Source organism: Lampris incognitus, chromosome 11, assembly GCF_029633865.1.
Source record: "Lampris incognitus isolate fLamInc1 chromosome 11, fLamInc1.hap2, whole genome shotgun sequence".
Taxonomy (NCBI): domain Eukaryota; kingdom Metazoa; phylum Chordata; class Actinopteri; order Lampriformes; family Lampridae; genus Lampris; species Lampris incognitus.
The window spans coordinates 56858133-56886078 of record NC_079221.1 but is presented as its reverse complement, the minus strand read 5'-3'; the positions used below and the strand labels follow the sequence as shown (position 1 = coordinate 56886078).

General features: G+C 44.9%; 1 protein-coding gene across 1 annotated transcript in view; it reads right to left on the bottom strand.

The window, feature by feature from the left end:
* Positions 1-27946, bottom strand: part of LOC130120433 (myosin light chain kinase, smooth muscle-like) — a 224614-nt gene that overhangs the window by 77367 nt on the left and 119301 nt on the right. The window contains exons 18-21 of the mRNA XM_056288969.1: positions 27390-27393; positions 24354-25314; positions 19181-19297; positions 10931-10993 (exon numbers count right to left, since the gene is read on the bottom strand). Of these exons, the coding sequence (XP_056144944.1) occupies positions 10931-10993; positions 19181-19297; positions 24354-25314; positions 27390-27393 (1145 nt within the window). The remainder of the gene's footprint in view (positions 1-10930; positions 10994-19180; positions 19298-24353; positions 25315-27389; positions 27394-27946) is intronic.

Here is a 27946-nt window from a genome sequence, read left to right as displayed (position 1 = left end):
AGGTCCAGTAGTTTGCAAATCTGGTCTGGGCTGAGGTTGGTCCTGTTGTGGAGAGTGTCGTCCCGTAGCAAACGTTACCTCACAGTTTCCAAAGCCTCCATGGTTGGGATGCAGGTGAATAACGAGGTCACGTCGTAGGATACCATGGTTTCATCCGGTTCCAGTTTTACGCCTTGGACCTTGTTCACGAAGTCAATGGAGTTTTGGATATGGTGAGGTGTTTCGCCCACTAAAGGGGTCAAGATGTTGGCTATATGTTTGGCAATGTCGTATGTGACCGAGTTTATGCTGCTGACGATGGGCCTGAGGGGGGTTCCATCTTTATGGATCTTAGGGAGTCCATATACATATGCATGGAATGTCATCTTGTGGGTAGAGACGGTGGTATTGTATCCGATCAATCGTTCCTCCTTTCTGTAGTTTCTGTAGGTACTCTATTATTCTCCTCTTGTAACCACTAGTAGGATCACGTCTCGCGTTTTCATCTCTACCCAGGAGACTCAAGAAGCCTAGCCTCCAAGAACAACAGTCGCTCACTAACGGCTCCTACGACTCTCATGACCACTGAACAATGAAGTCGAAACTAACACCCCCAACGACCGTCGCTGCTAAACAAATGCAAATCAACAGCTCCGATGGCGACGGGCCCAGCTGGACATCGGAGCACAGGAGAGCCACGCATATCAATAGCTCCGATAACGACGGGCGCGGCCATAACATCGGTAAACAAAAGAGCCACTCGTATCTATGGCTCTGTTAGCGACGGGCGTTGGTAAACATCGGATCACAAAGAGCCACGCATATCAATAGCTCTGACAATGACTCTCAGAGGATAAAGTCTGAGTCTCATCACCAGCCAGTCAGACTAGCTTGGTCTAGTCAGAAAGGCACGAACTGAGGAAGCCTCTTGGATGAGAGGCGAAACGTCTTCACGGATATATACCAAGTCCAGTTGCACTTGATTCAACTCCTTTGGATAACTATGACCTGGATGAATGAGAACATTCACAGACATCTTGGAAGAGTGGGGTAATGGGCCGAATACAATTGGGAAGAAAATGTTGGAGAAAAAAAACAAAAACCCAAAAAACAAAAAAACAAGCGGTCACGTGCAGGTGTCCTCCCATTACATGGCTTCAGGATCAGCCTCTACACCCAGCTGAGTACCCAGAGGGAGGACAGTCATACTCGACCCCACGTGACTGCCAATGATCATGAACTCTTTAATACGTTGTCCAGGGCTTCCTGCTTTTGTAACAGTGAATTTAAAATTCAAACCTGCAAAGTGTTCTGCATTTGCAAACGAATTATTTCATTTTACCACTTCAACATACTCAGAAGAGGTTACATTACTGACCAGTACAACCACAGTCTTCTACTGTGGGTCACTGGGAGCTGACCAGTACAACCAGTCTTCTACTGTCAGTCACTGGGAGCTGAGCAGTACAACCACAGTCTTCTGCTGATGGTCACTGAGAGCTAACCAGTACAACCAGTCTTCTTCTGTTGGTCACTGGGAACTGACCAGTACAACCACAGACTTCTGTTGATCACTGGGCAGGTCCAGCAGAACTGTCAGAGGGAGAGATTTTTTTTGCTCAAAGATACATTAAAGGAAAATCGGTACATTTTCCCTTTAACAACAGTGCTGATGGCCATTTATTTCAGACCTCCTTGGGCAGTGTGGGGATTTGAACCAGCAGTCTTCCAGTCACAGCCCTTCCTGTTTAAACTTTAACTCAGGGGACTTGACCGAAGATGGTGCTGTACTATGGCGACTCGCTGCGAGCTACTCTTCCTGTTGTATGCTTCTGTGTTATATGTAACTTTTGTTGCACAACACACATCTTGCACAATTACCTATGATCGATAGACTTTACTGGACATAAGATTAGACGTTTCCAACAGCTGGAAGCCGTGGCACTTGCCAAGAGAGATTACCTACAACAAACAGGTACCACAATGGAATAATGGTGGCAGACAGCCGGAGGCAAGGTGAACGAGGCAGCACGCTGATGAGGCTACAACAGCATCCTACCTGGCCCCCCGATTCCCAGCATACTGCTGTCTTCACGTCCAGTCCATCAACAAGCCATACAAACTTCATTACTGAATAAGCTCTCAAAGGGACAGGAAGGACAGTCGTGTGTTCTGCTTTACAGAAACTTGGCTGGGCCTTTATACACCTGATAGGGCTATATAACTGAAGGGTTTTTCTGTGCATCGCATGGACCGTTCTATGATGACTACTGGCAAGGTAAAGTGAGGTGATGTATGCTTCTTTATTAACAATTCATGGTGCACTGACATGGAAATAGTCTCTCAGTCCTGTTCGCCACTGTTGGAACAACTAAGAATAAGGCGCAGACCATTCTATGTTTTAAGGAAATTCCCCTGCGCATTGTTAATTGCCGTCTACATACCACTGCAAACTACTGCCACAGCGGTACTGAACTAACTGTATGAAGCCATTAGCAGGCAGGAGGATTTGCACCCTAAGGCAATTTCAATTGTGGTGGGGGGCTTTAACCACTGTAACCGGAAATCTGTGCTACCAAAATTTTACCAACACGTCACCTACCCAACAAGAGGCAATAAGACTCTCAACCATGTTACTCCAGGGTCAAGGCAGCTCACAGGTGTATCCCACAACCTCACTTTGGGAAATCGGGTTATCTATCAGTGCTCTTGCTTCCTGCCTGTGATGTTCTCATGTGTAATACAAATAGGCAGACAACTTTTTAAACAAACGTGGAACTTTACTGGAGAAGCTCATGTTCAATGCATACAGACGTACTGTGAACTACTTTCTGACTAACTGATTTCGCAGGTTCTGCACATGACGGCAATACGTCACTGTCGTAAATATTAATCACTGTAATGTTGTACATATCTGTAAACATTACATCACTCCCTTTTTTTTAATGATGAACACCATTGTCTTCACAAACAGGTTATAAGTTCTTGGACATAACTGATTCACTTACTATCTGCAATAGCAATATTCCTTCTCAATCACAACTCAACATCCATCCCTCCATTATCCAAACCGCTTATCCTGCTCTCAGGGTCTCGGCGAACATACAATTTCAAGTTCAAATGCTACATTGTTTTAGTTTAAGTTCAAATAAACTCATTGGTGTGCTTAGTGCAAACAGTAGCAAAGATATAACACGCATTCAAAATCATTAAAATACATTTATAGTGTACCCAGTGTAAATGGGTCCTTCAAATTCTCCAGAGTGATGAATCATGCTTCACCATCTGGCAGTCTGACCAGTGAATCTGGGTTTGCCGGATGCCAGGAGAATGCTACTTGCCTGAATGCATAGTGTCAAAAGTAAAGTTTGATGTTTTTCATGGTTTGGGGCTGGGCCCCTTAGTTACACTGAAGGGAAATCTTAATGCTACAGCATACGATGACATTCTAGAGAATTGTGTGCTTCCAACATTGTAGCATCAGTTGTGGGAAGGCCATTTCCTGTTTCAGCATGACAATGCCTCCATGCACAAAGCGAGGTCCACAAAGAAATGGTTTGCCAGGTTTAGTGTGGAAGAGCTTGACTGGACTGCACACAGCGGGCAACCCCATGCAAAACCTTTGGGATGAACTGTGAACAGGGCCTTCTCCCCAACATCAGTGCCTGACCTCATTAATGCTCTTGTGACTGAATGGGGGCGAATCCCTGCAACTATGTTCCCAAATATAGTGGAAAGCCTTCCCAGAAGGTTGGAGGCAGTTATGCTCCATATCAATGATAATAAGGCATCAACCTGCCTGTAAAAAGAAAAAAGGTTCTGAATTCGTAAACACCTCAACACTCAGACTGCATTTCTCCAGGAAACGCACCTTCGCAAATCAGACCAAGTTTGGCTTCACTGTAGTTGGGTAGGCAGTTGTTCCACTCAAAATTTCAATTCAAATCCAGAGGGGCCGCTATAGATTAACAAAAACATCCCATTTTTGGTCTCAAAGGTTGACGCAGATTCAAGGGGTCGTTACATAATTGTCCCCGGTCAGATATATAATAGTATGGTTATTCTAGCCAACACATACGCTCCAAATTGGGATGATGCACAAGTCTGTAAGGATTTTTTATCCCGCTTGCCTGACGTCTATACACACACAGTCTTATCCTTGGTGAGGACTTAAACTGTGTCCTGTCCACCACTCTTGATCGTAGCTCATCAAAACTTGCCCCTCTTTCTAAATGTTCTTCTATTATTAATACATTTCTAAACTCCTATGGAGTATCAGATGTTTGCCATTTTCTAAATCCCACGGCTCATGACTCTTCATTCATGACTCTTCATTCAGAAGGGTAAGAACCCCCTTGATTGTGCATCTTAATGACCTAGCTCACTACTTAATACTGATGTGAAGATACTGGCTAAAGCCTTAACACTAGAATGACCAAGGCTGCCATTTTGACAGTTTTTGGATTTTCAAAGTTTAATAACTGTGAAAAAAAAAGGTAACAGATCTGCCGCTCCCTGAATGCTCCTAAAATTACATACATTTGCATTAAAATGAGTTTTAGATCAATTGCACAAAAAAAGTTATAAGTTCTACCTAAAATTACCATGAGCGGTCAAAATGACCGTCTCGTAATTTGTGCATGATGGTGTGGGTCATGTCAGTATTTATGACGTGTGTTGGTCGCATCATTTCCTTCATGAAGTTCGTTGCTCTGTCCTAGAAACACACGAGCATTCTCTAGTGCAGAGAAATAGTCTAAACTTAATGTTTGATCATTTCCAATATGTCTGGCAACAGATGCCACTACAGACGCACCATGACTACCACCGAGGCGTTGCAGTATTTACAGGCATTGGACAGTGGCCATTTTAAATTTTTGTTGAATGTTAGTATTAAAGTTGTTAATTGCTAATTAGTTGTTAGTTGGAGCCTTGAGCTGCACCTGAGGGGGAAACGCCAAGGGCGGTCTGATGGGACGCGGAGCTGGAAGGCTACAGTCATCCTGGCTGGCATTCGTTCTCAGGATGGTGGAGTTTTTGGAGTGTGTTGCACTGGATGGACTGTGTTGTTGGCTGTTTTTTTTCTTTCTTTGCTTTGCTCTCTGTTTCTGTTTTTGTATGTTTTTGGTGGTGTTGTTTTTGGATATGTGTTTTTGTGTTGCACTGCTGTGGGCTGGGGGAAATGGAATTTCGTTTCTTTCGTGTACATAGTACATAATATGAAATGACAAATGCACTGTTCCTGATTAAAATGTTAATTTTAGCGTCAGTCGTTTCTTAACAGACATACTAATGCATTAATAGTATGTAAGTTCGTGAAATTTCTTCCCTGCTAGATATTCCACAGTCAACTATAAGCACACAGCAGCTCCTTCGCGGCCTGAAGGTAATGCAATCTATGCGAGGCTTCAGCGTGTAAAACAGCAAGAGCAGCCGACACGAGTTTGAAGGAAGCAGGTGTTACGACTATCTCCTTCCTGTGGAAACGTGAGCCAGGGGAGTTATTCAACAAGAGTTCTGGCCATATGACATTGGGTTAATCGGGTGGGATAAGGGGAAAACTAGAAACACATTTTTAAAAGTTAATAAAAAAAGTCACACAGCGGGGTCAACGAGTGCTGAGGCGCATAGTGCGTAAAAGTTGCCAACGCGCTGTTGACTCAACAACTGCAGAGTGCCAAACTTCCTCTGGCATTAACATCAGCACAAAAACTGTGCGCCGGGAACTTCATGGAATGGGTTTCCATGACCAAGCAGCTGCATGCAAGCTAACTTACACCACCAAGCACAATGCCAAGCATCGGATGGAGTGGTGTAAAGCACGCTGCCACTGGACTCTGGAGCAGTGGAAACATGTTCTATGGAGTGACGAATCATGCTTCTCTGTCTGGCAGTCTGATGGATGAGTCTGGGTTTGGCGGATGCCAGGAGAACGTTACCTGTCTGACTGCACTGTGCCAACTGTAAAGTTTGGTGGAGGAGGGGTAGTGGTATGGGGTTGTTTTTCAGGGGTTGGGCTAGGCCCCTTAGTTCCAGTGAAGGGAAATCTTAATGCTTCAGCATACCAAGACATTTTGGATAATTCTATGCATCCAACTTTGTGGGAACAGTTTGGGGAGGGCCCTTTTCTGTTCCAGCATGATTGTGCCCCAGTGCACAAAGCAAGGTCCATTAAGACATGGCTGGGTGAGTTTGGTGTGGAAGAACCTGACTGGCCCACACAGAGCCTTGACCTCAACCCCATTGAACACCTTTGGGATGAACTAGAACGGAGACTGCAAGCCAGGCTTTCTCGTCCAACATCAGTGCCTGACCTCACAAATGCTCTTCTGGATGAACGGGCAAACATTCCCACAGACACACTCCAAAATCTTGTGGAAAGCCTTCCCAGAAGAGTAGAAGCTGTTATAGCTGCAAAGGGGGGACTAACTCCATATTCATGCCTATGGATTTAGAATGAGATGTCATTAAAGCTCCTGTAGGTGTAACGGTCAGGTGTCCCAACACTTTTGTACATACAGTGTATGTTGTGGTCCTGCCCGAAACTAACTTAGTTCTGGCATTCCATCTTTGAGGCCTTGGTCGCTCTTTTATGTTTCCCACTTGAACCTTCTCCTCTGCCATCTTTGGGGTCATTCCAGCTGGTGCACATTTAAATTCTACTCAGGCAAATCTGTTGGCCTACACCACTCTATTAGCTACGAGATTGATACTGTTGAAATGGAAGAGGGCTCCTCCTACTTTTGCACGTTGGAAGGCAGAGGTTATGCAGTCATTGAAATGAGAAAAGATCGGATATACCATGAGAGAATCTATATCCAAATTCCACTCGACATGGAAGCCATTTTTAGACTTTATGGAGGAGTTACATGCTCGGTTGGTGGCTGGGGTTGATGGGCTTGCAATCTAGTTCTCAACCCCTTCTCTTCTATTCTCCTTTTCCCCTTATTTTTTTAGCTAATCTTTCACCTTTTCTTTTGTTCATTTAATTTATGCTTGTTACATGCGTCTGTGGGGAGGGTGGGTGGGGGGGGTGTTGTGGTTTGAAAATTGAAAATAAACCTTGTTTAAAAAATAATCCAATGACCTCAAGGAGTTGTTAAAAGCTAAAAAGTAAGCAGAGCCACAAACAAACAAACCGCAGCTGGCAACTGGAACTGGAACCAACGGCAGTATGTAATGCTCATGGTTTTTGGAATAAGATGTTCACCAAGCACATATGGGTGTGATGTTTGTGTCCACATACTTTTGACCATGTAGTGTACTTTATCAATAAAGCCACACAACACATTATCAGTCCACACTGAGTCAATACTTTATCCTGACACATGGTCCACAAATCCTAGTCCATATGACTCCATGTCAAATGAATGTATCACGTGCGTCATGAATATTTCAGTTTACTGATTTGCTGTTTACAAGCAACAGTCCATGTCCATCATCACATTAGACCACAGCTATTATGTGTCCATAATAGTCTACATGTGTGAGAGTCTATCTAACTCATAGTAAGAAGAGCACAAAACAGATTTGAATTTATTCATTTGTTTTAGTTTGCTCAGTCTGCCTCCAGGAGCATGCTGATTTTATTATTATTGAGTCTTTGTATGGTACAAATCCTTACACACACACACGCACACTAAAGCTGATTCTAATGCAGTGAGTGTGGGGTTATGGTCTACATGTCTCTCTGAGGAGTTTCAGCCAAACTTCACATTTTTCCTCTGGGGAAAGTCTGGTGTGCAGAGGACTGGAGGAGAAAGAAAGAGAGGGAGAGAGAGCCAAACACAAAGGGAGAACCAGGCCTTACATGGAAGTTTAGAAGAGGAGGGTGAGCGAGCCGAGCTCTGAACTGTTTCATTAAAGACCCCCCCCCATCCTCTCTCATGTCAGGGCGAGTGTAATTCAGTCACACAGGACTTCTACCATACAGCTTCCCAAAACAGAAAGAACCCTCTCTCTTTCTCTGTGCGCGTGGGTAAGAGAGATGTTTCATAAAAATAAAAAATAAAAAACAACAAAGTAAGGCGATCACTGAAGAATGGAGAATGAAGTGTGAAACTGTCTCACTGGTTTATTATCCAGTTGCTCGTGGATTAGAATCTATCTATCTATCTTTTTTGGGATTTCCCCCCCTTTTTCTCCCCAATTGCATCTGGCCAATTACCCCACTCTTCCGAGCCATCCTGGTTGCTGCTGCAGACTACCACTTGTCCATATTGTTTTTGGTTTTGGTTTTTAGGGAGTTGTTCCTTATCTGATGTGAGGGTCTAATGACAGGACGCTGTGCTGCTGTAAAGCCCCCTGAGGCACATTTGTCATTTGTGATATTGGGCTACACAAATAACATTGACTTGACATGCCTTCTCCCATACATTTGGAGCCGCAAGCTGCTTTTTTTCACCTGACAGTGAGGAGTTTCACCAGGGGGACATAGTGCGCGGGAGGATCACGCTATTCCCGCCCGAACAGGTGCCCCAACTGACCAGAGGAGGCGCTAGTGCAGTGACCAGGACACATACCCACATCCGGCTTTCCACCCGCAGACATGGCCAATTGTGTCTGAAGGGACACCCGACCAAGCCGGAGGTAACACGGGGATTTGAACTGGCGATCCCCGTGTTGGTAGGCAACGGAATAGATCACTACACTACCCAGACACCCCCTCTATCTATCTATCTATCTATCTATCTATCTATCTATCTATCTATCTATCTATCTATCTATCTATCTATCTATCTATCTATCTATCTATCTATCTATCTATCTATCTATCTATCTATCTATCTATCTATCTATCTATCTATCTATCTATCTATCTATCTATCTATCTATCTATCTATCTATCCATCTGCCCTTCCATCCGTCCGTCCATTCATCCATCCATCTATCTGTCTGTCTGTTTTTCTGTGGGGGTTTTGCTTAAAGATTTTTATTCTTCTCGTTCTAAAATTCTGAAGTATGTTTAAACCCCTGGCTTTCCCTTTCAGAAGTCTTGACCTTTCACCTCTGAACTGGCTGAAGTGGCAGAGCAAAGGTAACAGACAGTTCTCACACAAAGACACACACACGCAGGCACGCACAGTCAGTAAACCTGGGAATTTCTCTGCAAACCAGTCAGTCCATTATTTAAGTCAGTTAGCTAATCAACTGGTTGATCAAACAGCCAGCCAGCATGTCAGCCAGGCTCATGGCAGTCCAATTCCCAGACCATTAGATCCTGTACAGATATCTGTGTAGTATACATATCAGGAAGACAAACATCAAATACGAACACACCCACACACACCCACACACACACACACACACACACACACACACACAGATGTTCTATTGCAGCTTAAGAGTTCGATCATGAAGATAAGCGTCTAGTTTCCACTGGGCTGAGTGTGGGCTGAGATGACATGAGAGAACATGAAATGACATGAGCTGACATGAGAGAATATGAGATGACATGAGCTGACAAGAGAGAACATGAGATGACATGAGAGAATATGAGATGACATAAGAGAACATGAGATGACATGAGCTGACAAGAGAGAACATGAGATGACATGAGAGAATATGAGATGACATGAGAGAACATGAAATGACATGAGCTGACAAGAGAGAACATGAGATGACATGAGAGAATATGAGATGACATGAGAGAACATGAAATGACATGAGCTGACAAGAGAGAACATGAGATGACATGAGAGAACATATGAGGACATGAGAGAACATGAGATGACACGAGAGAACATAAGATGACATGAGATGACTTGAGAGAAGGTGAGAGAACATGAGATGACATGAGAGAACATGAAGTGTGGAGTGAGAGCATCTCTGAGTCATGTGAGTCCTGTGGCTTTGTGATAAAAGCCATGTGCCCAGTTTCTAAATGAGATGTCTATATGAGGACACCGTGTTTACCATGTTAGTGCTCCTGTGTGTTTAGTTTGTTTGGAAGTGAGGAACATCCAGCTGCTTCTAACATCTACACAAAGACACTGCCACTTGAGCTACATTCACACTTTGGCACTGGTTTTAAATATTTCCACATTTCAGGGCAAACTAGTTAAGGAATTATACTTGTACCTTAACAGCGTCTTTTTTTTCCCGTCACAGTTCAGTGTGGGTTCACCTCAGCCCCAGATACCAGAGGACAGACAGAATATATAACATCTGCCACATCACAGATTAGCCAACAAGAAGAATAACACCATTAATCCACCACTGATGTAATCTGGGTTAACTATGCACTCCATGTAGCCGCCTCCTTTCTCACAATCACAGGTCGAGGGTAGCTAAGATGGCTGCCAGGGTGTGTGTTTCTGTTCAAACTGTATGGTGTGTGTGTGTGTGTGTGTGTGTGTGTTCAAGTCAGCAGCCCTAAATCTCAGTTCCAGTCAGTCTTTACATTCACACAGAGAGAAATGGGTCCAGTAAAGGACAGCAGACAACACCCTCGATCTTTACACCCTCATTCAAATGAGCAAACCCGAGCTGGTACTGAGCTGGTACTGACAGAAGATGCAGGAATAGATGGAGACATCAGAGAAAAAAATACAACGAAACAACGCAAAAAATAATGAACCTTGTGACAAAATCATTACATTTGTGTGTATGTCTGTTTGTTGTAGTGAAGTCAAGTTTGTATGTCTGGGGACAGACACACACACACACACACACACACACACACACACACACACACACACACACACACACACACACAGACAGACAGACAGACACACACACACACAAAGACAGACAGACAGACACACACACACAGACAGGAAGACACACAGACACACACAGAAAAACAGACACACAGACAGACAGACAGACAGACAGACAGACACACACACACACAGACAGATACACACACAGACACATACAGACACATACAGACACACACATACAGACACACAGACACACAACTCCATATTGGGGAGGTTTGGAAACTCACTCTCTGAGGTAGGGGTGGTCACCTTCTTCAACTTCTTGTCAGCTGTGGAGTTTTCTGCTGGATCTGTATAGAGAGACAGACAGACAGACAGACAGACAGACAGACAGACAGACGAGAGAGAGAGAGAGAGAGAGAGAGAGAGAGAGAGAGAGAGAGAGAGAGAGAGAGAGAGAGAGAGAGAGAGAGAGAGAGAGAGAGAGAGAGAGAGAGAGAGAGAGAGAGAGAGAGAGAGAGAGAGAGAGAGAGAGAGTTAATCCAGCTGCAGACCTTGTACTAAGTGGTTGTATACTTATTACAAAACACTAGTTACAAGTATCAGTATTTGAATAAGATGCATACTGACTTAACAAAATCACTATAACACTAAAACCTTTGAAAACTTGAGATGAAAGAAAAAGAAAAGCGCAAAGGAAGACAGAGACAGAGGAAGACAGAGAAAGACACAGGAAGACAGAGAAAGACACAGGAAGACAGAGACAGAGGAAGACAGAGGAAGAAAGGAAGACAGAGAAAGAAACAGGAAGACAGAGACAGAGGAAGACAGAGGAAGAAAGGAAGACAGAGGAAGACAGAGAAAGAGGAAGACACAGGAAGACAGAGAAAGAGAGGAAGACAGAGGAAGACAGAGAAAGACACAGGAAGACAGAGAAAGAGAGGAAGACAGAGGAAGACAGAGAAAGACACAGGAAGACAGAGAAAGACACAGGAAGACAGAGACAGAGGAAGACAGAGGAAGAAAGGAAGACAGAGAAAGACACAGGAAGACAGAGACAGAGGAAGACAGAGGAAGAAAGGAAGACAGAGGAAGACAGAGAAAGAGGAAGACACAGGAAGACAGAGAAAGAGAGGAAGACAGAGGAAGACAGATAAAGACACAGGAAGACAGAGAAAGACACAGGAAGACAGAGAAAGACACAGGATGACAGAGACAGAGGAAGACAGAGGAAGAAAGGAAGACAGAGGAAGACAGAGAAAGAGGAAGACACAGGAAGACAGAGAAAGAGAGGAAGACAGAGGAAGACAGAGAAAGACACAGGAAGACAGAGAAAGAGAGGAAGACAGAGGAAGACAGAGAAAGACACAGGAAGACAGAGAAAGACACAGGAAGACAGAGACAGAGGAAGACAGAGGAAGACAGAGGAAGACAGAGAAAGACACAGGAAGACAGAGAAAGAGAGGAAGACAGAGGAAGACAGAGAAAGACACAGGAAGACAGAGAAAGACACAGGAAGACAGAGACAGAGGAAGACAGAGGAAGAAAGGAAGACAGAGAAAGACACAGGAAGACAGAGACAGAGGAAGACAGAGGAAGAAAGGAAGACAGAGGAAGACAGAGAAAGAGGAAGACACAGGAAGACAGAGAAAGAGAGGAAGACAGAGGAAGACAGAGAAAGACACAGGAAGACAGAGAAAGACACAGGAAGACAGAGAAAGACACAGGATGACAGAGACAGAGGAAGACAGAGGAAGAAAGGAAGACAGAGGAAGACAGAGAAAGAGGAAGACACAGGAAGACAGAGAAAGAGAGGAAGACAGAGGAAGACAGAGAAAGACACAGGAAGACAGAGAAAGACACAGGAAGACAGAGTAAGAGAGGAAGACACAGGAAGACAGAGAAAGACACAGGAAGACAGAGAAAGACAGAGGAAGACAGAGGAAGACAGAGGAAGGATGAGGGAGGTAGAACAACTGGTATTTCACTCCATCCGAAAGGACCGTGGTTTTTAAACTCTATATTGTGTCAATTTAAACACCCAGCTGAGATGTTACTGCATTGCATATGTTAGTGCGTCTGTTATGAAACTGACCAAAATTAACATTTTAACAACTTTAATACTATTTTTAAACAATTTAAACACCCAGCTGAGATGTTACTGCATTACATATGTTAGTGCGTCTGTTATGAAACTAACTGACACCAAAATTAACATTTTAACAACTTTAATACTATTTTTAAACAATTTAAACACCAAGCTGAGATGTTACTGCATTGCATATGTTAGTGCGTCTGTTATGAAACTAACTGACCAAAATTAACATTTTAATAACTTTAATACTATTTTTAAACAATTTAAACACCCAGCTGAGATGTTACTGCATTACATATGTTAGTGCGTCTGTTATGAAACTAACTGACACCAAAATTAACATTTTAACAACTTTAATACTATTTTTAAACAATTTAAACACCCAGCTGAGATGTTACTGCATTGCATATGTTAGTGCGTCTGTTATGAAACTGACCAAAATTAACATTTTAACAACTTTAATACTATTTTTAAACAATTTAAACACCCAGCTGAGATGTTACTGCATTACATATGTTAGTGCGTCTGTTATGAAACTAACTGACACCAAAATTAACATTTTAACAACTTTAATACTATTTTTAAACAATTTAAACACCAAGCTGAGATGTTACTGCATTGCATATGTTAGTGCGTCTGTTATGAAACTAACTGACCAAAATTAACATTTTAATAACTTTAATACTATTTTTAAACAATTTAAACACCCAGCTGAGATGTTACTGCATTACATATGTTAGTGTGTCTGTTATGAAACTAACTGACACCAAAATTAACATTTTAACAACTTTAATACTATTTTTAAACAATTTAAACACCCAGCTGAGATCTTACTGCATTACATATGTTAGTGTGTCTGTTATGAAACTAACTGACACCAAAATTAACATTTTAACAACTTTAATACTATTTTTAAACAATTTAAACACCCAGCTGAGATCTTACTGCATTACATATGTTAGTGTCTGTTATGAAACTAACTGACACCAAAATTAACATTTTAACAACTTTAATACTATTTTTAAACAATTTAAACACCCAGCTGAGATGTTACTGCATTACATATGTTAGTGCGTCTGTTATGAAACTAACTGACACCAAAATTAACATTTTAACAACTTTAATACTATTTTTAAACAATTTAAAATGGCCGCTGTCCAACGCCTGAAATACCGCCACGCCTCGCTGGTAGTCATGGTGCGTCTGTAACAGACATGCTGGACACATGACCTGAAAAACACATGTTGCTACTCTACCAAACCTAACAAGGCCTGTTAAACGTGATGTGTAAAAAACTACTGACCATTGTGAAGGAGACGACGAGGCAACACACGTCATAAATACTGACATGATGCACACGATGACGCGCAAATGACACACAGTCATGCTGACCGCTCATGGTCAGTTTAGGTGGGGCTGATCATGGCTTTTTTCATGCAATTGAGCTAAAACTAATTTTAAATGCAGATATGTGTACTTCTAGCAGTATTCAGGGAGCGGCAGGTCTGCATCTTTTTCCCCCACAAAGTTATTCAACCCTGAAAATCCAACACTGTCAAACTGATCACCATGGTAGTCCTAGTATTTTGTTTTTGTGTGTGTGTGTGTGTGTGAGTGTGTGAATTTTTTCCCCCCTTTCTTTCCCAAATTGTACATGGCCAATCACCCTGCTCTCCGAGCCGTCCCGGTCTCTGCTCCACCCCCTCTGCTGATCCGGGGAGGGCTGCAGACTACCACATGCCTCCTCCCATACATGTGGAGTCACCAGCCACTTCTTTTCACCTGACAGTGAGGAGTTTCACCAAAGGGACGTAGTGCGTGGGAGGATCACGCTGTTCCCCCCAGTTCCCCCTACCCCCTGAACAAACGCCCTGACCGACCAGAGGAGGCACTAGTACAGCGACCAGGACACATACCCACATCCGGCTTCCCACCCACAGACACGGCCAATTGTGTCTGTAGGGATGCCCGGCCAAGCCGGAGGTAACACGGGGATTCGATGCAGCGATTCCCGTATTGGTAGGCAATAGACCACCACACTACCCGGACGCCCCATTCTAGTAGCTTTTAAGTTGCGGTTGTTGTTTGGGACTGTTTCAAGATTTATTTTCAGTTCTTTTTTACATGTCACGTTTTATAGGCCTTGTCACGTTTGTTAGATTAGCAATGTGTGTTATCCGTTTTGTTTTTCAGGGAATATTTTCACTTTTTCTGTTCTGCTATTCAAGTTCCACCATGTCTCTCTGAAGTTTAAATTGTTTAAAAATAGTACTATAGTTGTTAAAATGTTAAGTTTGGTGTCAGTCGTTTCCTAACAGACATACTAACATATGCAATGCATTAATATCTCAACTGGGGTTTATCCTGAACTCAGAATATAGAGTTTAAAAACCGGCGGTAATTTTAATCGCCCATGCTCATTTTAGGTAGCTCTTATCATAACCGTTTCATGTGCGATTGATCTCAAACTCATTTTAATGCAAATATATGCAATTTTAGGGCCATTCAGAGAGTGGCAGGTCTGTATCTTTTTTTTTTCTTCCACAAGGTTATAAAACTTTGAAAATCCAAAACGGTCATAATGACCATCTTGGTCATTCTATTAATGTGCTTATATCAAAGGAAAGGCCGGGATCAAACGTAATACCAAGATTTTTGGCTGCCACACTTTGTAAAATCACATTACTGTCACTTGATCAAATTGTTGTCTGTGTCTAGCAGGGCCAATGACAAGCATCTCAGTTTTATCCAAATTTAAAAGCAGGAAATTTGGTGACATCCAATTTTTCACTGCAGCTAAGCAGGCCTCTGAATTATTAATTTGAGTTTGATCATCAGACCTTATAGGTACATACAGCTGAGTATCATCAGCATAGCAATGGAAATGTATTCCATGACTGCGTATAATTTGGCCAAGAGGTGAAATGTAAAGAGTGAAAAGTAGAGGGCCAAAAACCAAGCCCTGCGGTACACCATATTTAACGTCAGAGAATTTTGATATAATATTACTATAGCAGACACAATGTGTTCTTCCAGATAAGTAGGACTTAAGCCAAGAGAGAGCTAAACCAGAGACACCAAAATTATCATTTATTCTGTCTAATAGTATACAGTGATCAATGGCATCAAAGGCAGCACTGAGGTCCAGTAGTACAATTACAATTTCATTTAGCAGATGCTTTTATCCAAAGTGCCGTACATCTGAGAGTTAATACAACACAAGCAAAGATCTAGTCAGGAGGCAACAACGCAAGTGTCAAAAAACTAGGTTAAAGTCCAATAGGACATATAGGTGTCAACAGGCAGTGCACAAAGGCAACGCATAGGGTGCATAGAGCTTTTTTTAAAAAATAAAAATATTAATACCATCAGGTGTGGAGGTGTTACAGAAAGAGCTGGGTTTTTAGCTTCTTCTTAAAGATGGAGAGGGACTCGTCGGATCGAAGAGTTTGGTAACTCGTTCCACCACCGGGAGAACTACAGAAGAGAAGAGTCTAGCTAGTGACTTAGGGCCCTGTTGTGGCAGAGGTGCCAGGCACCTTTCATTGGCAGAGCATAGTGAGCGGGACTGATTGTAGACCTGAATGAGGGAGTTCAGGTAGGTGGGAGTCATTTTAGTTGCCGTTTTGTAAGTGAGCATCAAGGTTGTGAATTTGATGCATGTAGCAACTGGGAGCCAGTGGAGGGATATGAACAGTGGGGTGACATGTGCTGTTTTGGGTTGGTTGAACACCAGACGTAACCAGAGGAGAAGCTAGAACAGCGACCAGGACACATACCCACAGCCGACTTCCCACCCACAGACGCAGCCAATTCTGTCTGCAGGGACACCCAACCAAGCCGGAGGTAACACGGGGATTTGAACTACCAACACACAACGGAATAGACCGATATGCTACCCAGACGCCCTGAACAGCCTGTTTTTATCTGTCAGAGTGATGGAGAGAACCAGACAGAAAAACATTTTCAGATGTCTGACTGTTGCTTACTAAAATAGAGTTCAGGCTAGGCATCCGGGTGGCGTAGTGGTCTATTCTGTTGCCTACCAACACAGGGATCGCCGGTTTGAATCCCCGTGTTACCTCCGGCTTGGTCGGGCGTCCCTACAGACATAATTGGCTGTGTCTGCAGGTGGGAAGCCAGACGTGGACATGTCCTGGTCGCTGCACTAGCGCCTCCTCTGGTTGGCCAGTCGGGGCGCCTGTTCGGGGGGGAAGGGGAACTGGGGGGAACAGCGTGATCCTCCCACGTGCTACATCCCCTTGATGAAACGCCTCACTGTCAGGTGAAAAGAAGCGGCTGGTGACTCCACATGTATTGGAGGAGGCATATGGTAGTCTGCAGCCCTCCCCAGATCGGCAGAGGGGGTGGAGCAGCGACCGGGACAGCGACCAGGACGGCTCGGAAGAGTGGGGTAATTGGCCGGATACAATTGGGGAGAAAAAGGGCCCCAAAAAAATGCAAATAATGGATTTCTTGCACACTAACGTCCTCAGATCCTATTTTTACTGACTCACTTGTTTATACTAAATGTTGTTTGTCCTTGTTTTTATTTTGTTTTTTAATTGTTTACCTTGTCTAGTGCTGCTGATCTGAGAGTCACCAAATGAAATTTCGTTGTATGCACACACTGACAATAAAGTATCATCTTATCTTATCAACCACCGAAACACTGTGTACTAGTACCTACAGAACAGTGTCATTCATATGGCAGTATATCTAAATACGGACAGGAGTCTTTAAATGTCCATCCATCATCCAAACCGCTTATCCTGCTCTCAGGGTCGCGGGGATGCCGGAGACTATCCCAGAAGTCATTGGGCAGCTGGCGGGAAGACACCCTGGACAGGCTGCCAGGCCATCACACCGGACCGACACACACACACATACACAAACACACACCTAGGGACAATTTAGTATGGCTGATTCATCTGACCTACATGTCTTTGGACTGTGGGAGGAAACCGGACCGGAGCACCCGGAGGAAACCCACGCAGACAGGGTGAGAACATGCAGACTCCACACAGAAGACGACCCCCAAGGCTCGAACCCAGGACCTTCTTGCTGTGAGGTGACCATGCTAACCACTACGCCACCATCTTTTTATATATATAAATTTATTTCTGATTTTTCCCTTTTTTCTCCCAATTTAGTGGCCAATAGATCCCTATTTTAGTTCAAACCCCCTGTGCTACATGCATTCGCCAACTGGATCTCTCCGGCCGGCAGTCTCGAAGGAGATGCCTCGCCACTTTCGTGACAAGGCGAATCCAGGCTGAACCACTGCTTTTTCTGACACACACAGAGATGCATTCATGTGACGAACACAAGCCGACTCCGCCCCCTCCCAAAGACAGCGTTGCCAATTATTGCCGCTTCGTCAAGTCCGGCCATAGTCAGATCTGACGAGACCGGGGCGCAAACCCCAGTCCCCAGTGGGCAACCGCATTGACACAAAGCGGATGCTTAGACTGCTACACCACCGCGGACGACTGCGCCACCATCTTTAAATGTGATGTGTTTAACTCTACGAGTGTTCACAGTAAGTCAGAGGCATTGAGGGACCAGCAGATATGCTCTACCAAAAACTGAGAAAGAAGTTTTACAAGTCTGGTTATCAAGAAATCCCATCAAGACAAAATTTCCAAATTCATTTTGACAGCACGGTGGTGAAGTGGTTAACGCGGTCACCTCACAGCAAGAAGGTCCTGGGTTCGAGCCCCGGGGTAGTCCAACCTCGGGGGTCGTCCCGGGTCGTCCTCTGTGTGGAGTTTGCATGTTCTCCCCGTGTTTGTGTGGGTTTCCTCCCACAGTCCAGAGCCATGTAGGTCAGGTGACTCAAAGACATGTAGGTCAGGTGACTCGGCCATACTAAATTGTCCCTAGGTGTTAATGTGTGTGTGTTTGCATGTGTGTGTGGGCCCTGTGATGGTCTGGTCACCTCTCCAGGGTGTCTCCCCACCTGCCACCCAATGACTGCTGGGATAGGCGCCAGCGTCCCCGTGACCCTGAGAGCAGGATAAGTGGTTCAGATAATGGTTGGATGGAGGGATTTTGGTAGACTTCACTAAACAGCTTTTCAAACACAAGAACAGATACAAGATGAAAATTTTGGAGAGAAATTAAAACCTTTGCAAACAGCAAACCAAAAATCCCCCTGGTTTTTAGTCTTCCTGTGTTCATGTCCTGTGAGCTTTAGGACTTATCTGAAAACGTTATTTGTAAATTGTGAACTACAGTTAGGTGTGGTGGCCAAATCAAAGCTGACCTTTTATCCCCCAAAGCACCAGTAAGCACCTTCAGACCAGATGACTCTGGTGCAGACGAGGACCGGGTCTTTACCAGACTGATGTCTTCAGTCTCTCTCCCTTTCCAAGTTTCTATCGGTTCTACTGCTTTTATTCTTCCGGTACTCCAAGAGACAGACCACATAAGTACTCACCATCCACCAGCACCATGCAGGAACATTCAGCCTTCCCTGTCGACAAGTCGGCTCGACATCGGTACTGCCCCTCATCCTCCGGCAAGGCTTTATCAATGGTCAGAGAGCACAGACCATCTACACAGAACACAAAGTTCACACACACACACACACACACACACACACACACACACACACACACACACACACACACACACACACACACACACACACACATTAGTAGAACAAAATTTGAAACACTTCTATAACACACTTTGTACAGTTCGAGCCTGAAACCTTAATGAGAACCACCTGCTGAAAAACACTAGGTCTTGGAAACTGGAACCAGAACCAGAATCTGTTTTATTTGTGAAAAGTTTTTCACATAGCGGACCATTTCGTTGGGGAGTTGCTCACTTAGACGCATCAGCCAGAAAATGAAAAACATAAGGGAAAGATGTTAGACCTGAACCAACAGCAGACATGACTGACTCTGGTCTCAGCTACGTCTGGTTCCATCTGTGGGAGGTGGCGGAGTTTGATTGTACTATGGTCTCCATGATTGTAAATATGGACCAATGTCCTCCATAATATCACCATGGTGACATGGCCAACTACAAGATCAGCTGGCAGAGACATGTTACCTAGCAACCATGAAGAGGAATGTGGAGCCAACATGGCCAACTTCAAAACTGCAATGCATGAGAACCCTGAACATGCGTCTTCTATCCAAGTTTAACTGAGAATATGAACGTGAACACGAACAAAAATGTCCCTGCTGTGCTGTCCAGGCACCTGAGGCAGGAGGAGCCAGACAGACCTTCCACGTCCAGCAAGTAAAGGTTGAGTTTCCAGTGGACCTCATACTAGACATACTGTCATGGTCTTTGTTATGATAACTCTCATGTGTCAGAGCAGTGCTTGTTCCCATGACAACAGTATTTCACATGGTACAGCCGTCATCTCAACTCTTTGAGACTGAACCAGAGTGGAAGCTTGGTCAGCATGGCAACACTTCCTGCTTTCACCTGAAACTCAGTTACTGATCCCAGAAGGTTGAATCAGTTCATCTGGACACAGCGTTTATTAAGAGAAACGTTTCATCATCATCTCAGTGACCTCTCAGTCTCAGATGACTGCGGGTGTCCCCACCCTTATAAACAATACAGTGACTGCAGGTACCCCACCCTTATAAACAATACAGTGACTGCAGGTACCCCACCCTTATAAACAATACAGTGACTGCAGGTACCCCACCCTTATAAACAATACAGTGGCTGCAGGTGTCCCCACCCTTATAAACAATACAGTGGCATAATGACCCAAACCAACGACCAGTTTCATATGCAAATAAGGGTGTGACCATTAACTAGAGTTACAGTGGCCATGTGTACTATTCACAGAGGATTGGGGAATAGTTGCAATCACAGCATTGTAAGATGGTGACAGATGTACTCTTAGACCCCCCCCCCCCACCCCGTACAGGGATGGTCATTCCCTCTTCACATAGATGGCCTCTTTGACTCCCCATTCAAACCAGCGTTCCTCCCTATCAAGGATGGTCACATCCTCATCCTTGAAAGAGTGGCCACTGGCCTGTAGATGGTGTAGACTGTGGAGTCCTGGTCTGTAGATGGTGTAGACTGTGGAGTCCTGGTCTGTAGATGGTGTAGACTGTGGAGTCCTGGTCTGTAGATGGTGTAGACTGTGGAGTCCTGGTCTGATGTCTTAGCTCTCCTGTGTTGTGTCATCCTCTTGGCCAGCGTCTGTTTGGTTTCCCCAATGTACAAGTCATGACAATCCTCCTGGCACTTAACAGCTACACTATATCGCTCTGTTTGTGCCGGGGGACCTGGTCCTTGGGGTGGACCAACTTCTGGTGCAGCATGTTCTGGGGTTTGAAAGCAACTGAGACGCGGTGTTTGGAAAATACGCATCTCAGCTTTTCCGACACTCCCGCCACATATGGGATCACCACTGGTTTCCACTTAAGACAGCTGTTGTTTTCAACTATTCCCCAGTCCTCTGTGAATAGTACATATGGCCACTGAAACTCTACTTAATGATCACACCTATTTGCATATGAAACTGATCAGCTTCCTGTGATTTCTTTACCTGGATAATTGAGCATGCATAAAGACCGTTACTGATCGGAGAAAAAAAACTTCACAAGTTCATTGATGAGCTGAATAAATGAACAAAGTTAATAAAAAAAAGGCTGTGGCTCCTAAAGGAAATCTCCAGTGGTTGAAAATTGACACCATCTCTTCCTAAGTGAGTACTACCGCTACTACAACTGCTACTACGACTACTACTACTGCTACTACTTTCGGCTGCTCCTGTTAGGGGGCGCCACAGCGGATCATCCGTCTCCATCTCTTCCTGTCCTCCGCATCTTCCTCTGTCACACCAGCCACCTGCATGTCCTCCCTCACCACATCCATAAACCTCCTCTTTGGCCTTCCTCTTCTCCTCTTCCCTGGCAGCTCCATATTCAGCATCCTTCTCCCAGTATACCCAGCATCTCTCCTCCACACATGTCCACAACATCTCAATCTTGTCCCTCTTCTTTTGTCTCCAAACCGTCCGACCTGAGCTGTCCCTCTAATATACTCGTTCCTAATCCTGTCCTTCATCACTCCCAATGAAAATCTTCTCATCTTCAACTCTGCCACCTCCAGCTCCTCCTCCTGTCTTTTCATTCACCTCTTCCTAAGTGACTGTTTTTATGAAGTAGATTTGCGATAGTTTTTAAAGATGACAGTTTGAGACAGACCACAATCTGGTTAAGAACGCACACACACTAGGGCATTCACAACTGCTGCATTTTGGTAGTCGTCAACTACTCCTAAAAAGTAGCCGAAGAGTCGAATAATAGTGGGAGATATTTTTTCTCACCCAATAAAAACGGTCAAATCTCGTCAAAAACATCTCAGGCACAACCAGTAAAGGGTTTACTAATGTAGGCGGGACCAACCTGGGGGTAGAGGAAACAGCAGAGTCCTCGATTGGCTCTGAGAGGCTGTTTACAAATGTGTTGCGATCTGATTGGACTATGCCCAGAGCAAGCTTGTGTGAGCTGGAGATAAGTTTGGGGGCAGTCACAAGGCGACTGCTTCCCTGCAGGTGTTCTGGTTTAACCAGTGACCGTGTTCTGTTGACTTGCAGCCAAGTGCATCCATGGTTGTCGTGGCGACGGCAGCTGTTAAACGCCTTAAATGGAATGTTCAATACAGTATGTATTTGTCCGGTACTTGTCATCCTACATTATGTAAATTAAACGGTGTCGCCACAGGAAGCGTTCATATTTGCTGAAGTTACTTGTGATGCGGGGAAAGAGATTAGCAGAGCAGCTCGCAGGGGTGGGCAGTCTTGCCCAGAAAGGGCCAGTGTGGGGCAGTTACACACCTGATCCCACTAACCAACCAGTAGTCTTTGCTGAGGAACTTGATTAGGAGACACAGGCGTGGAACTGCTTGGTTGGAACAAGGACCTGCACCCACCCCGGCCCTTTCTGAATACGACGGCTCACCCCACGAGGGAGGCGACATTATAACGTTACAGGTTAAATGACTGAAGATGAGTTACGTTCCGACGGAGGACAACGGTAAAAAATACAGCTGCGGTGTTTTCCCCGTTATAAGACACGTTACGAGTGGTGGATGAGCAGTTTAACTTAGGTAAATGGTTAGTGTGGCTATTAAACACAGACGAGTGTGTATTTAATACTGACTAAAGTAAAATGAACTACATGTTCTGTTCATGTTTTCAACAACTGCTGTCACTAAAGTCACCCGTTAACACGGTCACTTGTTAAGCTGAAACACAGGAGAGCGGGAGTCTTTCTTTCTTTAAATACCTTCAATTCTGTTCATTTAACATGGCACCAGGTAGAAAATGATGGTTCCAACAAATCCATGTTGGAACCACAGCGCCCCCAGCAGCATATCTGCTGTACATGCATTGCCACTGCTTCATTACTGCACGGTGCTAAAACCACAGATGAACCTGTGTTGACTAGTGATTTAGAGTTGACTGCCCTGTGAAACCCCTAACACACACACACACACAGACACACACACCTCTGTACTATATCTCTGCAGTAGAAATGGGGACATTTCAATGACCCCTGACCTTCAACCATTCACACAAACACACATTTAAACACACAGATGAGATGTTTGAAAGACCAGAGACTCTCAACTGGAATAAAAAAATGGTGGTTTAGCACCACCTCAAACTCAAACTCAAACACACACACACACACACACACACACCAGTGACTACCATCAGGACACACACAGGGAAACCTAGGGTAACCCTTGCTTCCTCTCACTTTCCACCTCAAACACAGACAAAGGAGTATAAATAGTGTACGGCTTTACTGGGTACCAGGGGAACCATTACACAGCGGGACCCCAGTGCGGGCAGTGTGTGTGTGAGTGTGAGTGTGTGTGTGTCCTATGTAAAGTGATCTGTTCCCATATGAAATACCAACAATAGTCTGACGGTCCTGTCACACATCTCATCTAGTCTCTCTCTCTCTCTTTCTGTCTGTCTCTGTTCTTTGTCTGTCTTTGTCCCTCTATCTTACATCACTCTATTTCTGTCACTCGTCTACATCTCTCCATCCGTCTCCTTCTCTCTCTTTCTCCCTCTCTGTCTCAGTCTCTTCTTTCTCCCTCTTTCCTTCTTTCTATCTCTGCCTTTGTTAGCTTCCTGTCTCCATGTCTGTGAAACAGATCCTTCTCTAATATTAGGACCATAATCCTCTGCAGCGGAAACACACAAAAACAGTAACACACAGACGCGCGCGCGCACACACACACACACACTCACACACTCACAGAGTAACGTTTACACCATTTTTACCTTCACTACTGTGTAGGGTAATCTGATTACATTGTGTAGAGTAATCTGATTACACTGGGGTTCCTGATTTCTTTAAATGTATTCATGAGAGAGAGGTGGAGGTGACGAAGAGGAAACAGATTTCTAAGTTCACAAAACTAAGACGGGAGGTGTTTAACAGGCACATTAACTTTGCTGATCAGCTGTTGTTTGAAACAATTGGTAAGTTTGTTCTCCTCCGAGGTCCGTCCGGTTCACGGTCTAGGTTTGGGTGATATCAGGTATGTGTGCGTGTGAGTGTAAGAGTGTTTATTGAGTGTGTGTGTGTGTGTGTGTTCCTAACCTTCGTTGGCGAGGATGATGAACTTGGATGGTTTGATGACCTTGCCGTCCAGGGTCCAGGTAACAGTGACATCACTGGGGTCAGAGGTCAACAGGCGGCATTGCAGCCTCAGACGCTGTCCTTCCAGAACTGTCACGTCTTTCAGTTTCTCCACAAATTCTGGCTCCTTTCCACTTCCTCCTCCTCCTCCTCCTCCAGTCTTCTTCTGGTTAATCTCGCCATCCAAACAGTTATTCACCCTGTCCTCCTTCTTGCTGGTTTTGGTGGGTCCGCTCTCTTCATTCTTCTCCAGGTTGCTCAGTTTCTTCTTGTTGGACAGAACCGAGCGAAAGTCTGCTGATGCGGCATTCTTGACGGGGTCGGTAGGCTTGGCGACATTTGGTCCCCCCGCCCCCCCCTTCTTCCCCAGCACGGCACGGAAGTCCACCTGCTGGGGGGCGCTGGTCTTCCTCTCCTCCTCCGCCAGCGCCTTACCTCGGACCCCCACACCCTTCAGGTTGGCTTTAAAGTCCATCTGCTCAGTGGCCTCCCTCAGGTCCTCTTCCGGGTTGTGTTTGGTGCTGACAACACGGCGTCCCAACAGGGAGCGGAAGTCCAGCTGCTGCACCTCCTTTTGACGCCACTCCTCTTCACCGCGTTCCCTGGTCTCCACACCGCGCCTGAGGAGGCCACACGCCAGAAGGGAGTCCTCCTGTTCCTTGCCTGGGGTGAGGGGAGAGAACTCTGCTTGGTCGACTGGGAGCTGCTGCTCCTTCTGGGCTCCTCTCTGTGTCCCCTCCTTGGCGTCCTGCCACCGATGGCTGCTCAGCGGGAGACGATTCCAGCTGCTGCTTCTCTCCTCCTCTCCTCTCCCTTCTCCTCTGACAGCTCCTCCTCTGAACAACACTGTCCCACCAGCTACCGCTCCTCCTCCTCTAGGACTGGAGAGAGAGAGAGAGAGAGAGAGAGAGAGAGAGAGAGAGAGAGAGATATGGGGGACATAGAGAGGGAAAGAGATATGGGGGGACAGAGAGAGAACGAGAGAGAGAGATATGGGGGACAGAGAGAGAGAGCAAGAGAGAGAGAGATATGGGGGACAGAGAGAGAGAGCAAGAGAGAGAGAGATATGGGGGACAGAGAGACAGAGAGAGAGAGAGAGAGAGAGAGAGAGAGAGAGAGAGAGAGAGAGAGAGAGAGAGAGAGAGAGAGAGAGCGAGAGAGAGAGCGAGAGGGAGAGAGAGAGAGAGAGATATGGGAATGAGGGGACGATCAGCTCTACATGTTACATCACAGATGACTCTAATTCCTTATAAGGGAATGAAACCCCCCTGTGCACGCACACACACACACACACACACACACACACACACACACACACACACACACACACACACACACACACACACACAAGATGTTTGTGAAAGAGTGGCCCTCTCCTCTCTCTCCCTATTCTTTCAGTTTATCTTTTCTCCTTTACAACAGTGCTCTCTCATATTCGCCCTTTCCAGGACCCCTTTTAAAGAACCGACTGACTCCATTCAACTGTCCCCACATAACACACACACACACACACACACACACACGTCCTGCCCAGATGGGAGGTGGCTGAGGGGAAACACTGTCACTAATTAGTTGTTGATATGAACGGATTAGAGAGAGAGAGAGAGAGAGAGAGACAGACAGACAGACAGAGACAGGCTGAGAGAGAAAGACAGAGAGAGAGCTGTCTGGACACAAGGTTGACTGAGGGATCAATGGATGGATGGATGGATGGATGGCTAGATGAATGGACTGATTGATGATGGATGGATGGATGGCTAGATGGATGGATTGATGGATGAATGATAGATGGACGGCTAGCTGGATGGGTGGCTAGATGGATGGATGGTAAATGGATGACTACTTTGATGGATTGATTGATGGATGGATGATAGATGATGGATGGATGACAGATGGCTGGCTAGATGGATGATAGATGGATGGCTAGATGGATGGACGGATGATAGACAGATTGCTAGATGGATGGATGATAGATGGATGGCTAGATGGATGGATGGATGATAGACAGATTGCTAGATGGATGGATGAGAGATGGATGGCTAGATGGATGGATGGATTGATGATAGATGGATGGATGATAGATGGATGGATAGATGGGTGGCTGATATGTAGATGTACAGATGGAGGAGTACACAAGTGGAGGTAAAAGTGTTTGAAGGGGAGAGGAAAAGCACGAGATACAAAGAGAAAATCAACTACTACCACCACTACTACTACTATTTCTACTGCTGCTACTACTACTACTACCACCACTACTACTACTACTATTTCTACTGCTGCTACTACTACTACTACTACTACCACCACTACTACTACTATTTTTTCTACTACTACTACAACTTCTTCCACTGCTACTACAATGTTATTTCATTTAGCAGAAGCTTTTATCCAAAGCGACGTACATCTGAGAGTTAATACAACACAAGCAAGGATCTAGTCAGGACACAACAACACCAGCAAGTGTCAACAAACCAGGTTCAAGTCCGACAGGACACAGGCGTCAACAGGCAGGGCACCAAGGCAATGCATAGGGTGCATAGAAGCTTTAAAAAAAACATTTTTATTAACACCATCAGGTGCGGAGGTGTTAACGAGAGAGAAAACATCAGCAGGAAGAGAAGGAACAAAGAGAGCGGGGATGAGAAGAAAGAGTGAAAGGAAGAGAAAGAGATCACAGAAGGAAGAGAAGTAGTTAGACGTGAACAAGCGCATGAGGGGGACGTGTAATGAGAGAGAGCGAGAAAGCTGATCTCACCTGTTCTCCTCTGGTCTCTCTTGCTCTCCCCCATCCCCATCAGTGACGGACAGGCACGATACACCGCTACACTCCCCAACCTTATTCCTGACACACACACACACACACACACACACACAGACACAGATTCAATGTAATCACATACACAGTGAAATGCTCTGCGAGTGTGTGTGTGTGTGTGTGTGTGTGTATTTTCCATACCTCAGACAGATTAAGTAGTCTCCAGCGTGGGCTTTTTTTACTCTCCTAAGAAAATAATTGAAAAGAAAATATTAAATTAAACTGTTATAATGACACGTTATAGCTGGTAACTGGGTCCCGGCCCTCTCTCGTCTCTCTGTCACGGCACTATTTGTTACCCATCTGCTGCAGAGGGTCTCTGGTTAAGATATTTGTTATCCATCTGCTGCAGAGTGTCTCTGGTTAAGATATTTGTTATCCATCTGCTGCAGAGGGTCTCTGGTTAAGATATTTGTTATCCATCTGCTGCAGAGTGTCTCTGGTTAAGATATTTGTTACCCATCTGCTGCAGAGGGTCTCTGGTTGAGCATCTGCTGCAGAGGGTCTCTGGTTGAGATATTTGTTACCCATCTGCTGCAGAGGGTCTCTGGTTAAGATATTTGTTATCCATCTGCTGCAGAGGGTCTCTAGTTAAGATATTTGTTATCCATCTGCTGCAGAGTGTCTCTGGTTAAGATATTTGTTACCCATCTGCTGCAGAGGGTCTCTGGTTGAGCATCTGCTGCAGAGGGTCTCTGGTTGAGATATTTGTTACCCATCTGCTGCAGAGGGTCTCTGG